Source organism: Melozone crissalis, unplaced genomic scaffold (assembly GCF_028551555.1).
Source record: "Melozone crissalis strain CALT ecotype California unplaced genomic scaffold, PUWL_Pcris_2 ptg000017l_1, whole genome shotgun sequence".
Lineage (NCBI taxonomy): Eukaryota > Metazoa > Chordata > Aves > Passeriformes > Passerellidae > Melozone > Melozone crissalis.
Window position 1 is genome coordinate 7,814,804 of NW_026535795.1, and position 15,818 is coordinate 7,830,621.

Below are 15,818 nucleotides of genomic sequence, written 5' to 3' on the forward strand. Positions count from 1 at the left end.
GGGCTCGGCGCATGCGCAACCATCTTCGGCGCCTGCGCACTGCGAGCACTCGCGATTTTTCTCACAGCGCCTGCCCAGGCCCGCGGGAGCTTTGTGGCGCTGACAGCCCCGTTAGTTCAGTGTCACGTATCTGGCGCATGCGCCTTGCGGGCGCCCGAGACTTTTCTCACAGCGCCCTCCCCACTTCACGGGAGCTTTGTGGCGCTGGTACCGCGGCGTCACTTCCGACACCCTTAGGGCTGCCCGGCCTGGCCCCAGCGCGGCCCCGGGCCCGGGTGGGACCCCCCAGCACCGGGCAGGGCCCGCGGCCCCCAGTCCCCGGCATGGCCGTGTTCGACACCCCGCAGGCGGCGTTCGGGGCGCTGCGCCCCGTCTGCGTGCAGCTGACACGGGCCCAGACGGTGGAGAACGTGCGGCTGCTGCAGGCGCACCTGGCCGGGGTGAGCGGCGCGGCCCTGCAGGAGCTGCAGGAGTACGTGCTGTTCCCGCTGCGCTTCGCCCTGCGCCTGCCGGGGCCCAAGCAGGAGCGGCTGGTGCAGAGCCTGGTGCAGTGCATCTCCTCCGTGCTTGCCGCGACGTGCGTGAAGAAGCAGGAGCTGCTGCAGGAGCTCTTCTCTGAGCTCTGTACCTGCCTCGCTCCCCCTCCCAGCTCGGGCAAAGCCGCCCCGCTGTCCGAGGAACTGAAGCTGGCTGTGATCCAGGCACTCCACACCCTGATGCATTCGGCTTATGGGGATATTATCTTGTCTCTGTACCAACCTTCCACCCTTCCGCTCCTAGGATTTGCTGTGTCTTTGCTTCTGACCCTTGCAGAGCAAGAAAAAGCAAAGCAAATCAAGATCTCTGCTTTGGAGTGCTTGCAGGTCCTGGTTCTGCAGTGTGACTGCCAGGAGCACCGACATCTGGATGAAGACGAGGCACAGCAATGTGGGGATTTGTTTGCTTCTTTTCTACCTGGGATTTCTATTACACTGTCTCGAGTTATTGCTGGAGACATCAAACAAGGTCACAAAACCACTGTTTCTGCCATCAGACTCTTTTATCTGATTGTTGGCTTGGTCATGGCTGACAAACAGCTAGCCAGAATCCCAAAGAGTAAGGAAAAGCTGCTGGTGGAGCACAGCAGAATATCAGAGCTAATGATCCACAGAGGACCTGACTGGACTAAAAGTACTGCTGAAAAACTCTCTCTTCTCTTGCATAAGGTGGTTGAATCTTCTTCAGTTCACCCCCACTGGAAGGTGAGACTGGAGCTGGTGGAGCTGGTCCACCACTTACTGAGGAACTGCAGTCAGTCACTGGTGGACTCATTCAGTCACCTCTTAAAGGCCTTGGTTGGGCTGGTTAATGATGAAAACAGCGAAGTCCAGAGCAGGTGTAACAAAGTTCTGCAAGGGATTGCAGAGCAGAGGATTGTGGCACAGAGCAGGGCTCTTGCTGATGTCCTCTCTGAGAACCTCCATTCCCTTGCCACAGCCCTTCCCCGCCTGATGAACTCTCAGGATGACATGGGCAAGGTTTCCACGCTGAGCTTATTGCTGGGCTACCTGAAGCTGCTGGGCCCCAAGATTAACATTGTCCTCAACTCCATGTCCCACCTGCAGCGCCTGTCCAAGGCGCTGGTGCAGGTTCTGGAGCTGGATGTGACAGATGTGAAGATAGTGGAGGCCCGGCGCTCTGGGCCGCCGGGCCCCTTGCAGCAGGGTGTGCAGAAGGGCAGGTGCCAGAAGAAATATTTCCGCTTCTTCACGGAGGAGAAGGTTTTCCAGCTCCTTCAGCAAGTGTGTCGTGTTCTTGGCTACTATGGGAACCTCTACCTGCTTGTGGATCACTTCATGGGGCTGTACAGCGAGTCTGGCCTGTACCGAAAGCAGGCAGCCATGATCCTCAACGAGCTGCTCACGGGAGCTGCTGGGGTGGGAGTGGATTTCCTGCAGGAGAGGGAAGTTCCACTGAGCATGGATGATCTCAAAAGGTCCATAACATCCATTCTGGATGAGTACATGGACCAAGCGAACTGGTATTTGGTGACTAGCATTGACACAGAGGAAGGCAGCCCTGAGCAGTCAGTGCAGCACCTGGGACTCGCTGTCCGTGCAGGGGGGACATCCAGCAGCGCCCTCCATCTGTCCCCAGAGCCCCCAGTCACAGCCCGCACCATGAACAGCAACATCTGGCAGATCTGCATCCAGCTGGAGGGCGTTGGCTGCTTTGCTGCTGTCCTTGGGAAGGAGTTCCGGCTGCTGCTGCTGTCAGCTCTCTACCCTGTGCTGGAGAAGGCTGGTGACAGGACTCTGCTCATCAGTGAGACAGCACTGGGGACGCTGGCAGACATGTGTGAGGCCTGTGGGTACAGCTCGGTGCGGTGTTTGATCAATGAGAACTCTGACTACCTGGTGAACGGGATTTCCCTGAACCTGCGCCAGCTGGCCTGTCAGCCACGTGCATCCCAGGTCCTGGACACGATGCTGAGGCATTCAGATGCCAGCTTGCTGCCACTGATAGAAGATGTTATCCAAGATGTCCTGTCTGCTCTAGATCAGACTTACAATAGCCAGGCTTCCACCTTCCTCAGGGTCCTCCACTCAGTCATGACTGCTCTAGGTACCAAAATGATGTTTACTTTGTGTAATTCAGCCTTGCTGTCACTAAGGGTACTTGTCTTGAGCCTTTCCACTTGCCATGGGAGGTTCCAGGTAACCCAAGGCATTGCAGTGTGATGGCAGCTGTGCTTTGCTTGCTGGGGCAGCACTCAAGCAAAGATCACCAGTAGCTTTCCCTCTCCAGTTTGCCTGACCTGCAGCCTTTCACAGGAACATGGCCTTTAGTGGCTGAGAAAGGATGGGCTCACTGCTGCCATGAACATTCTGTAGGAGTACACGGCATATATTTCTTTTTACTTTTACCATGTATTCCTTTTTAACTTTCCCATACTATCAAGGAGGTGACTGGGATGTGACAGGAGGTGCCCGAGTCAGGTGCAACCCCATGAGGTGTGACAACCATCTCATCTCTCATGGAATCCGTGGCACCTTGCTGACTTGCAGGAGGGGATCATGGTTGCCCAGTGACATGTCAGTTCCTTTTTTGCAGTGCAGTGGTTTGGAATGCCCAGCACTGAGGAGCACCAGCAAAGGCAGATTGACAAGGGGCAGAGCAGAGCTCGGTCCCAGGGACACCAGGAGGTGGCATTGACAAGTCAAGAAGTGGAACGATTCTTCCTTGACTACATCAGCCAGAAGAAGATTGCAGAGGGGGATCTTCCTGACCTGGAGGAGGAGGAGGAGGCAGGTCAGTGCTGTGCGTGGCTGGAGAGGAGTATGGTCAGCTTGCAGAGAAACTGTGGCCTCTGAGGTGTCCTTTTGTCACATGGGGGCCTTGGGACCAGGCTGACAGTCTCAGGTCTTCTTTGGGCTGTCCTTGCTTCATGTAAAGTGCTGTTGGGTGTTCTCACTTTGTTCTCTTTGAGTGAGGGAGCCAAATGTTTACAGATCAAGGCTTCTCTAGCTCTGAGACACAAGCACAATGTGTTTTTTCTTACCTTGTTCATTTTGGTTCAGCACTTGAAGTTTCCTCTTTCCAGGATCCTGTGTGGTTTCCTCATGTTCCCTTGGGAATCTCTGTAGTGTTTTCTCCTGGCTAATGATGCCTCTGCTCCCTTCTCACTTGGCCATGGCAGGCACTGCAGACATTCATATAGGAAACTTTTTAGTCTTCACTGGACTGTGCTGCAAATTCCTGACCTTTAAATACTTCATCTTTAAATACCCAGGCTTTTCATTTTTAATAAAAATCAATGGGAAATAAGTCCATGGTGAGAAGAGACTGCAAATGTCAGACCAGCTGCATTGTCCCGTGAAGAAAGCGAATGTTCCCTGGCCCCACACTTGTAACTGAACCTGACACTACCTCACACAACTCAGGCTTAACTATATCTAAGCACATTAAAAAATGCCAAAGGCCTTCCTCAGGAATTTGCAGAGTCCTTGTGGATGGGTGATCTGTGATCTGTGACTGTGATCTCCCAGAGCTCCCAAGTCATTTTCATGGCTTCAGTAATGGTTTTGTCTTTCAGATGAGGTTCCCCTTGCTAAGCCAGAGCCCAACTCTGACACAGGAGAGGCTCCAATGCCAAGCCACGCTCAGCTGGCCAAGGATATGATGGAGAGGTGCATCCACTTGCTGTCTGACGGGAGCCTCCGGGTGCGGCTGAAGGTCGGTAATGGCCGGCTCTGAGGGGACAGATGGTGCCCATGAAGGGGCTGGTAGCTCGTCAGCGTGTGTGCCATGCACGTTGGGCTCCCTGCCATCCCCAGGTTTGTGCTGCCATATGCTCCAGCAGGACAGATCCTCCAAACCTGGCAAGAGAAAGGGAGATCGTTTTTTGGGAGTGCTCTGGATTAGGAATGGCAGCCAGGTGGAACAGAATCTTAAGGGTGGCTTTGTATTGGACACTTTTCCTTGATGCTCATGACAGTTAAGTCTTGTGCTTTGTCCTTTGGAGGAGGAAACAGAAGCATCTTTCTCCCATCTGTGCCTCCCATCCCCCTTCCTCAGGCTGCAGTGCACAGGCTGATGAATGTTTTTGAAGTAGCTGGGGTGATGATAAGCAGGGCTAAAAGCCTGGCTTTTTTCTAATTATGAAAACCCTTTGAAGGTGGCCTCCTTTTAAAGTGCAAAGTGAGACAGAAAAATGAGGCATAACCTAGATTCTCATCCCAGCAGCCCCAGCTCTGCCAGGTGATCCTGCTGCCACAGCCGCAGAGGGGTCCAGGTGGGATCAGGGCAGGAATCCTGCCCTGCTCCCAGCCCAGCTCTGTGCCCAGCACAGTTTGTGTCACTGCAGTGCTTGTCCCTTTCCAAGCAGGCCTGGTTCCTAGCACTGCTCACTTGTCCCCATTCCTGCTGCGGTAAAACCGCACCCTTTGCTGCTCAACCCCTCCTCCCCGCTTGCTGCTGTGATGCTGGGATCCACCTGAATGCCTGGCACTGCAGCACTCAGAGTCTGTTCCCTCCCCTCCTGCCCAGGTCCTGGACGTGCTGGAGCTCTGTGTAACCATGCTGCATCCTCATGGAAACCATCTGCTTCCCATGGCTCACCGTGTCTGGCCAGCTCTCGTCACCCGGCTGGTTAACGACGACCCTCTGGCAGTGCTCAGAGCCTTCAAGGTATGGCAGTGACTGCCAGCAGCATTTCCAGCTGGGGCTTGGGCTCAGGAGTGGCTCAGGCAGTGCTGCAGCTCAGGAGAGAGCACCAAGCTCTTGCAGTGATGTTTAAATGTGGTTTGGAGTATGGGGTCACCGTGCTCTGCTGTGGGTGGGTTTGTGCCACTCTCACTGCAGCTTGTCCACAGGGAAAGCCTTGATGCTGTTCTGGGGGAAGCAGAAGTGTTGGTGGTTATTGCAGGGGTGAGAAAAACAGCTCTGCAGCCTCAGCAGATATTAGGGGCACCATACAGTGCAGCTTGGCCTTGCTGGAGACACAGTCCCAGCATCCTCTTTGGAAGTCTCAGATTGAAGACAGGGGAACATTTAATGATTGAGGGATTGGCAAGGTAGGAGAGAGGTTGAATAAACACTTGGCCCTATAATGACATTATTAAAGAGCTCCTGACCTTGTCAGCTGGCTCCTTTCTCCTCCTGACTCACAGGCTGGCCAGTAAAGCATGTTTCCAGAGGTTGCCAGTCCCAGCATTGCAGAGGAATTAATCTGCTGGGCAGAGTGAGATTCATTTTAGAATCCTTCAGTGTGAATAAAGAGAGTTTTGATTCCTGAAATTCCAGAAGCCATGCACTACAGTCTCAGAATAGCCATACCTGTCATGTGCCTGCCCTAAAAGGAGGTAGAGATTGCTGTACAAAAACTAATTAACTCTTGAAAAGTTCAAGTCATCATTACACTTTGCACCCAGCTTGGGTTTTGCTGTATGAATTCCCCCCAAAGTGTCTTCCTGCCTTAATTCCAGGACAAGAAGTGTCATATCAGTGTAAAACAAACACTACATAACCAGCATCTCAGTCCTGCACACTGAGAGCATGAGCTCAGTGAAGCTTCAGAAGAGAGATCAGTGTTCTGGCCACATGGATCCCCCTTTGTTTTTAATGCATTTAGGGCCATTCTCTGCCCACTTTGAGTTTGATCCTGTGCAGACACCAGTAGTGCTGGGTGCCCTTTTCTGTGGCCACTTGGCCTTTCTGCTTGCTGACGTGTTTGGAAGGATGGGTTGTCTGCATCACAAAAGAGATTTAAGGATATAATCATATTTAATGGCATTTTCCATCAAAGACTCCTCCACTAATTCTGAGTAAGAATGCAGAGCTGCTCTTACCTTTACTGTGCTAATGAGGGAAGGGCAGCCCAGGAGGTCAGCCAAGTGACACTGCAGAGCTCACTCAGCCTCTCAGACATTCCCCTTCTGCTCATTATGGGGAAACTGGGGCAGGTGTGGTCACAGTGCTCTCCCCTGCAAAAACAATTCTCCAGGAGAGTGAATGTCTGAACCCCCCCAGGCTGGTGTGGATCTCTGAGCTCCTCCCAGGCCAGTGTGTAACTGATGTCTCTCTTAGGTGCTGTGTACCCTGGGTCAAACATGTGGGGATTTCCTGAGGCAGAGGTTCTCCAAGGATGTCCTGCCCAAGCTGACCAGCTCCCTCCTCAGCCAGGCCCCAGTGAGTGCCAGGGCTGGGCCTGTGTACAGCCACACACTGGCCTTCAAGCTGCAGCTGGCTGTGCTGCAGGGCCTGGGCTCTCTCTGTGAGAAGCTGGACATGGGTGAGTACCAGAGCAAGCACAGGTTCTGTGGATCTCTGTTAGACTTTGTCTCCTCTCAATTTGCTGCTTTTCCTCCTGCTGCCCAGAATTGATTTCCTGATCTTCTCTAGCCTGAATCTGTTCTCTTTGGGAGCTCTGTAAAGAGGTGCTGGGCACTTTTCTCCCCAGGAGACAAATGGGAGAGAAGGTTCCCACCACAAGCAAGATGTGACTGCTCATCCCACTTGTGGATGAGAAGAGCGTGCAGAACAGAGTCCCTGCATTGCTGTTGGGCCACACTTGGTTCTTACTGGACAAACTGGAACCCAGATAAGACTTCTGGCCAGCTTGACTGGTTCTATTGTGGGCTTATCTCTGGGGGATCCTTTAAATCCAGCACATCACAGTCTTCTGTTGAATGAAACTCTGAAATTCTCCCCAAGTGAAATTTCTGGAACTGGCTTTGATGAGGGAGAAGGTTTGCTGGCTAGTTGCTCTTTTCCTCTCAGTGCCCTTGATTGCTTTCCTGGCTTTGCAGCAAGATGCTTTAAAGGCAAGGTCAGAAGAGCTCTGGGTCAGACAGCTCAAAGGCTCTGAAGCCTCTGCTGCCAATTTGGAGCTGATTCCATTAGGCAGCAGCTGCTGAGGAGGTCACCTCCTACCCTTCTTTCCTGTTCCATTTCTGCAGGCGAGAGTGACCTGAATAAAGTGGCAGAGGCCTGCCTGGTTTACCTCAGTGCCAAGCAACCTGTGAAACTGCAAGAAGCTGCCCAGAGGTAATGTCTCTTAAATGCAGGTGTGTTGGGTGTACAAACAGTGGGGGACAGAGGGAGCATGGTGATCCCAGTCCTTTTGCACCTTTCCTGTTCCACCTTCCAGCACGTTCAAGTCCTGTACAACAGGAACTCTCATGGAAGATTTCTGTGGTGAAGTATCACTCCCCAAAATGAGTTAGAGAGGTCACTTGTCAGCTTGCACAGACATTACAAGTGACCTTGCAGTGCATTTGGGGATAAAGGGGAAGATGTGCTACTTACTTTTTCCTCACCAAATACCTGATGCTTTTGGCCCACTGGTGGCATCAAACTGCAGAGGAAAGACAGCTATGGAAGAGGATGTGCCAGGCATTCCCTTGTATTTTATCACTTAATGCCTTCTGCAGGCTGGGGGATCTCCCTTTGTTATCCTTCCATTTTCCCTGGGCTCCAGCCCAGGCTCTGCCAGGTGGACCAGTTTGTTTGGGAAGCTGTCAGTCTTGGCACCAGTGTTCCTCTTGAGGAGGCTGGGAGAGTCTAAAAGAGCAAAGACAGTGTAGGTGAACACACTCCAGCTCTAGGAAGTGTTGACAGACATACTTTGCTGCTTGGTGTACAAAATCCAGCTCAGCATGTTCTGCTGTCAGGATAAGAAATCACTGTTGTCATATGTTGTCACCTGGAACCAAAGCTGGGGATTTCAGGAGACAAAACGAGTCCAGGTACAGAACGTGGGACATAAATCGGGAAGCCCCTCTGCCGAAGGACGGGGGTGAAAACCAGCCAGCCCCCCTTGCTGTGTGGCCAGCCCTGCCCTCCCCCGAGGGGAGGGGAGAGCAGCAGGCTCTGCGGTGTCGGATTTCCAGGGCAGGCTGCTGGAAGGGGAAGCAAAGGGAAGTGCAGCCCATCCGTTCCCTTTGACAAAGCCCAGGCTCCCGGGGGTGCGGGGTGTGAAGGGCTTTGTGTGGCTGGGCAGCAGTTCAGAGGCTCAGCTCTCCCGAGCTGGAGCATTCCTTTGTTTGTCTCTCTGCACGGATGGGAGCAGGTTTATTTTTACCTTGGAGGCTTTCACAGCAGCACAGCAGGCTCCAGCAGCATTTGTTCTGCAGAGGGGCTCTATGCTGTGGGAGTGCATCCCCTTAATGCAATAAAGCCTCAGTCTGTGCAAGCAATGCTGGATGAAAAGCAGAACACCAGGGTTTATCTAGATATTTGGAATCTGAAGCTTTTAAATCATTAACCAAGCAGCTTGAGAAGCTGTGCAATTTCCCCCCAACAGCAGGGGCAGGGGGAATATTAAATGAGCCCTGTTGGAAGCTGTGTGCTGAAGTGAGCTCACTTGTTAGAGCAAAAGGGCAGCAAAGTTCAGGGCAAGTAACATTTTTCCCCTGTGTGTTACTTTTATTAGATTTTAAGGGAAAAATGCCATATGTTTTGCTCCTCCCCCCCCATGCTTTTGATGCACCATACATCACATATGTGAGCCAAGCTGCTCCTGGAAGCCCTTGCTGTCTCCTGTTTAACTCCATTGACCAGACACATGTATGCACTGAGGCATGCATCATGCCTGGCCTGACACTGCAGACATGGCAGCATTTGCAGGTTTCTATTTGGTTTAATTTTTTGATCCCTGATCTTGAAGCCTGAATGTACCAGAGTTCATTGTATCACACTCACTTTTAACTGCATTTCCCTGATAGGAGGTTTCAGCCTGGAAAAGTCAAAATTAGCTTGGACCATAACAATCAGCTCCAGTATCAGGATAAGAATCACTTCTCAGCCATCCTTCCATTTCTGTTCTCCAGCTCCTGAACCACCACATTGCTCTAAGTTCTGGCTCTCCTTGCTCTCCATGTGCCTGAAAGTAATCCTGCAAGCTGACACAGGCTGTCACACATAAGGGCCTTTCCATCTAAGCAAGGGCAGTGTTATCAGCGTGATACATGAGAAATTCTGCATTTTAAATGCTTCTAAAAACAGATAGACCAGAACTAATCTTAGCCCCAGCCTGAGCGCCAGCGTACGTCACATAACTCAGCTTTATCACTGCAGAAATCATAGGAGGTAAAAGGATGTTTGGAATCAGCTTGCCATGGTGATTTATGCTAACTGGCCTTTGCTCAGCTCTTAGGGTTCTTATTCAACTGATGGGTTGTGACCTGTCAAGAGCAAGGTCAGCACTTGCAAAGTCAGCTGTAGCTCCAAAAATCATGCACTGACTATGTGAGGATTCTGTAGGCATGCAGAGGGCTGAGCAGGAAGTTTTGGCCAAGGTGCTTGAGCCACACCAAAAAAAAAAAATAAAAAGGAAAAAGGGAGTTTGGCTATCATCCAGGGATGTTATCATGCCCCAAGGAGTCTGCTTAATTCCATTTATGGGACCCTGTAGCTTTATTAGATGAAGCAGTGGGAGTAAGTGATTTTTGTAACTGCAGCTTCATGCAATACTCAACAGGCAAAAATAGATGCTGGGAAAAAAAGAACTCCAGCACATCTGAGGAAGAGAAAATGGGACAATAACAATGGGTTTTACTAGAAGATGACTGCTGAGAGTATTTCAGGAGAGTATTATCCAAAACTTTTTAAAAAATCAAACAACAAACCAAAACCAAATGCAAAATTGGGACCAAAGGGACCAAACCTACTGAAGAAGAGTTTGGGAATGCCAAGGAGCACTAGAAAAGTCTTTGCCATCATTGAAGATGAACCTGTGCAAGGATGGGGAAGTGCCCAGAAAGACTTGAGCAAGGGGGGGGCCCAGCTCTGGGAACAAGGCCAGGGGAGATGGTAGAAACTGAAAATCACTGTATGTAAATCTGAGCTTCTCCTCAATTTATGAAGTTGCATCATCCCTGACAAGCTTTTCACTTCAGGGAATAAAACCTTGAAGGAAAAGAGATTAGGAAATTGTCACTGGCCCTTGTCAAAACTGACAAGTAGTTTTCCGTTCTTTCAGTTTCAAGTCACTGTTTTGAAATTTACACTTAATTCCTACTAAATGTTTGCAGCCCGTGACCTTTCAGTCAGCAGTCTGGATAGGAATGATTTTTTTTTTTCCCCTAGGATGCTGAAATAATTTCCTCAGTTCTTACCAAAGCCTGTGGTGGGCTGTATCCAGTTAAACATCCAGCAGGGATGGAAAGCCAGCAATCCTTGTCCTTCTGCCAGTCTGCTCACTGTGCCATGGCTCTGCTTGGAGTTTGGGCAAAGACAAGGCAACAGAGTAGCCAAATTGCTCTGTGCTTGTAGAATAAGTTTAGCACACTTGGGACATATATGAGCTATTTGGGGAGCTTTTTTCATACCAAAGTTGATCATGCAGCTTACTTCTTCTGGTTTGTTTGTGGGGTTTGTTGGGGATTCATTGTCAGCTGTCACTCCCAGGCTGGATTGAAGCATGCCAGAACAGCCACCTGCTCAAGGCAAAATTCAATAAAGTGATATTTAAGAGAAAAAAAGAAAAAGGCAACAACAGAAAACAAACTTGGATTAACCCCAGGATTCTTTGCTATGGAAACAGGTTGCTCGGAAACTACCCCAGAGTTAGTTTGAAAATGTAAAAGTCAAGTTGTTCTTTAGGCTGCAGAGCACTCCAGGCTATCAGGGATAATCACAGCCCCAAACCATTATGGGCACCAGAGGCAGTGAGTGCTCCAGGGTCTGGATAATCTCTGAGGGTCGCTCTCCCTGGAGCAGCTGATTGGGAAGGGCTGGAGAGCAGAGTGTCTGTGCTGCGAGTGTGAGAGCTACAGCTGTGTGTGTGCTGGGGATCAGCAGCCTGCTGCACAATATCCCCTCTTCCCATGTTCACTTCACAGCAGCTCATTGCCCTTGCCTGCTCCCATCCCAGCCATAAGGAGCAAGGATTATCTCTGCAGCTGCCCATTGAAAGCTGGGGGGAAGCACTGGGAGCTGCTGTTTGCTGGCACACAGAGCTGAGGGCTCCTGCTGTCACAGCCAGGCTGAGGGCACGGGCAGGGCAGTGTCTGCAGAGCTGCAGCCAGGATGGCACCAGGGAGAGCTCCATACCCTTTTTTTCCCAGCATCTATTTTTGCCTCTTGAGTATTGCATGAAGCTGCAGTTACAAAAATCACTTACACTCCTGCCCCTGCCAGCCCCTGCTTGGGCTGGCACTGAGTGGGCCAGTCCTCTCCTTCCAGTCAGCAGAGGTGCAGAAGCAAAGCCAGGGGAGTGAGGAGTCCTGTGAGCTCACCTGCACTGGCCAATGCACAGGAAAAGGTGGTGTTGCTGAGGCAGCTGCTGCCAAGCCCAGCTATCACTGTGGAACACATTCCCACTGGTTTCTCTGGAGCAGGCAGATAGACACTGCCAGCACCTTTGGGAGGGGACACTGCCAGCAGCTTCAGTGGTGACATCTCCCCTCTTGCTGTTCAGAGACCTGCACTGAGGGACAGGTGAGGTGTTCATGGCAGAGAGGCAAAAGCAGCAGCTTTGGCTGTGCATGAGTAACATCCACAGGGAGCTCTCTCCTACCTTCATCTCATTTCTGTGCTCTTTCACTTTACCCATGGCACTGCACTCCCTTTTCAGGGAGCTTCTCAAAGGGATTTCTCCCTGCTTTACATTGGAAGCAACCTCACTTTAGGGATGAAAGTTCTTCCAAGAGAAATTTGGACAGCAGTCAGATCTGGATTTTGTGTGGCTTTTTTAGCAAGTGATCTTTGCTTTTAGAGAGAGAGTTCAGTCCTGTTCTTCTTGGGAGAGCAGAGACAGACTTACTTGATTTCTCTTCCCATTACCTGAGCTGGCAGCTGTTCTCCTCACAGCTCCATGATTTCACTGAAGACTAGAGACCTGAGGATGCATGGCTGGGCTTTACTGGGGTCTTAGAAAACTGTACCATAGGTGTGGTGAGTGCTGAGTGCCTTTGGTGTTCACAGAGCACTCAGCACCATTTAGGAGGAATCTTGGAAATTCCAGTCTAGTTTTGTTCATGGCACAGCCAGAGAGTTTAATACCAGTTAAGCCTTGTACACCTTGTGTGCATTAAACCCTGACACAGACCTAGCTAAGCCCAAAGGTTGCTGCAGGGAGAGCTGGCAGGAGGGGGTGGGTAAGTGTAGGTCACACAAATCAGCATTTGCTCTTTCACTCCTTGAGCTTCCAGCTCTTCAGCAGCAGCTGTGTCCCAGCAGCTCACAGCTGGAGCCCTGTGTGAAGGGCACGCTGGAAAGGCAAATCCCATCTTACTGAGATGTGGAAATGCAAAGTGAAAACCATCAACACAGCAGTAAATCTGCAGAGGAAGTTGTGATTCCTCTTTTCCTTCATTGTGTTCTTAATGAAGATTGTGTTTTGTTTTGGTTTAAAATCCTGCTCTGTGAAAGGTGACAAAAATTTTGAAGCGGCTAATAAGGACTTGGGACTGTGGGAGATCTCACTTGAGCAAAAAGCCCTCAAATACAGCATTGAGCTTCCCTTGGGGGAGCCTGGGCAGCTCTCCCCAAATACTCTTGGGTTTGCCACCTCTGGAAAGGCAGAGAAACCCACATGGGTTAACTCCCTCATTCCCCAAAAACCAGAGAGGGTGGTGAGTAACGCAGCTTCTCCCAAGATCTCTGCAGGAGCTGTTGTCCAAAAGATCCCAGACATGCACAGCACCTGCAGTCGCCCACAGCCACCTCCCCAGCACGTGGGACAGGGAGGTTTGTGCTTGTGCCAGCAGCAGCTCACACATTGCCAGCACCAAGCCTGGGTCAGTCCTGCACCAGCTGCTTGTTTGATGTCCATAAGTGACTGTGTGGCATCATAAATATTTTTCTCCCACGTGCCAGTAGCTGTGAGACACAGAGCTGCTTTCTTGGGCACAGGGGCCAGTGCACTGCCCCCTATAAGGAGCAGAATTTGTGCAGCTGCCAGAGCTTGCCAGCAGCATCAAAGCTTTCCTTAACTCTTAATAACCCCATTGAGTGCCAACCACAAAGCTTTGTCCTTACTCTTTTTTCCTCTGTTTTGCACAGTGTTTTCCTGCACTTGATGCAGGTGGACCCTGACAGCACGTGGCTGCTCCTGAGTGAGGAGTGCTGCCCCCCCTGCGAGCCCCCCCACGCCAGCCTGCGGCCCGTGAATCTCAGTGGGATGGGGCGGCCACGGAACGAGCTCACAGACAACGTGCTGCTCCTGCTCCAGAGGCTGCAGCAGCAGGAGGGCACAGCTCCCAGCCCCAGCACACAGCAGGCAGCTCCTTCCTGACAGACCTGCACAGCAGCTGGGATGGAAACAGGAACCACCAGGATGGAGCTCACCTGGGAAGACACCATTACTGAGGATCCAAATGGTTCAGGGGCAGAGGAGGGGCTGCCCAGCCTGGGGCAATGGCTGAGACACTGTCCCTGTGGCTGAGGGTTTATTTTTTGAAGGGGTGTTTGAGGATGAGGTGGGTACACGACCCTAACTCCTCCTGACTTGTGCCTGGCCAGCACCACATGCAGAGAAAACGGCACATCTGTTCCAAATTCTTCAGTATGAAGAGTAAGTCATCTTCCAGAAATTACTTCCTAACCCTTGATCCTTGGTGGGGGTGCCCTTTAGCACCCCCCACACCTCTCTGATCTCTTCACAGCTGTGATGATCCCTCCCCATTCTCAGCTGGACAGTGACTGACAAAGCAAAAGCTTTTTCTGGCCTTTACCCTTCCCAGGAAGAGAATCTGGTTTGGGGTGCACTATAAACCTGTTCTCTTTAAAAGCAGTTAATCTCAGAAGTTAAAGTGCATTTCCAATAAATTCCTCACCTGTGTTACTATCAAGAACAGTGTGTCCTCTCAGAGGCATCAGGGCTGCTCCTCACAGCTGCAGTTTGCTGAGACCAGATGGAGGTGGCCAAACGTGCTCTGTTCTCTATCTCCCTCTCTGTGAGGTTCTGCAGAGAATCAGCCAGCCCTGATTTACACCTGGGAGGGATTTACAACTTCTCCCATGCCCAGATCATGGTTCTCAGGCCATTTCTAACCCCCACCCCAAGGAGAAGTGGATGAAGCACCTGCCTGTGCCTGTCCATGGTCAGGCAGTGCCAGTGGTGACAGGGGCTGTGAGCAGCCCAGCAGTGCCATGGTTTGTCAGAGTGGGCACAGTGGGGTACAGGGAGCAGAGGATGACTCCTCTGTGGGGTCAGCTCCCTTCCCCTGTTGAGGGGCCTCTCCCCTGATCTCCAGCTCCCACATCCCCAGGCTCTTGCTGCATTGTCCACAGGCTCTGCTTTGCTCAGCTGCTCCCGGATCCCTGAGCTCCTCTGAGCAGCTCCTGGCAGCAGGCTGCCTCCTGACACTGGAGGAGCATCTATGCAAGTGAAGCAAAAGGGCAGATCTTGACTAAATTTGGAAGCAAGCTCAGAAATACAAAAACCAAAGCAATAAATAGATTGTGACATGGAGCAGGCTTTGTGCATCACTGTTGGGATCCTGGGTGAACATCCAAAACACGGCTCTGTTGGTGGGCCCAAGGGCACTGCTTCTGCTGCCACATCCCTCAGCTGAACTTACTTCCCCTTGTGTCCGTGGTTTTATTCAGGCTTTCCTCCTGTTTGCTTCTTCAGGGAAAACACAAGTCAGTGGCTTTTTATCCAGCAGGACAGGGCTGCAGGTCAGCTTTACTCTTTTTTAATATCTGTTCAGTGCTTAACGCTGGTTGGGTTCCATACAAAGGAGCCTTCAGAGCTGCTCTGACAGGGCAGGCAGGGAGCTGAAATACTGTCTTTGCTTTCCCAGAGCCCTTGGGGCTGGTGCAGCTTCCTGGGTTGTTGTAGCACTTGACAAAACTCATCCATTAGGTGCAGATGCTGCATCCAGTCTCACTCTGCTCAGCTGTGCTGTGGTGGGGACTCCAAGGACACATCCTGCCCATGCCAAGGTTTGCCATCCTGCAGGACAGGCACGGGATTGAAGGGCAGCATTGTCCCATCAGTGCCCAGGAACCAAGCACATCACCCAGGCAGGGCTCTGGCACAGCTGGCAGCACTGACACCCCCACCCAGAGCCTGTGATTCACAGTGCTGTCCCGAGATTTTCCCCTCAGCCCCGGGCAGCAGGTGGGTGCTGGTGGCAGGAGGGGCTGTCCTGCCTGTCAGTCAGCTCCTCTCAGCTTCATTATCACCCTTGCTTTATTGGAGGCTGAGTAAATTGCTTTTGTCTGAGGCAGGATGATGGCTGGGAGATGAACTGTGTGGAAATGGCATTTCCATGAGGCTGGTTCCTCCCCAGCAGTGGCTTGCATTTTAAGCTCAGCCCCTTCACAAGCCCCAGGCTTTCCCCTCCACCAAGCAGCCTCCAACACTCTGGGGTGGGGACCCCCAG

The 15,818-nt window shown here is 51.6% G+C and overlaps 1 protein-coding gene across 1 annotated transcript; it reads left to right on the plus strand.

Annotated features, from left to right (window-relative positions):
• The first annotated feature begins 291 nt into the window (after window positions 1-291).
• On the plus strand, window positions 292-14,507 carry TTI1 (TELO2 interacting protein 1). The gene is made up of 7 exons (XM_054274713.1): window positions 292-2,604; window positions 3,094-3,291; window positions 4,076-4,215; window positions 5,029-5,169; window positions 6,568-6,772; window positions 7,440-7,527; window positions 13,489-14,507. The coding sequence occupies exons 1-7, from the start codon at window positions 324-326 to the stop codon at window positions 13,718-13,720; spliced, it is 3,285 nt and encodes a 1,094-aa protein (XP_054130688.1). The 5' UTR covers window positions 292-323; the 3' UTR covers window positions 13,721-14,507.
• The last annotated feature ends 1,311 nt before the right edge of the window (window positions 14,508-15,818 follow it).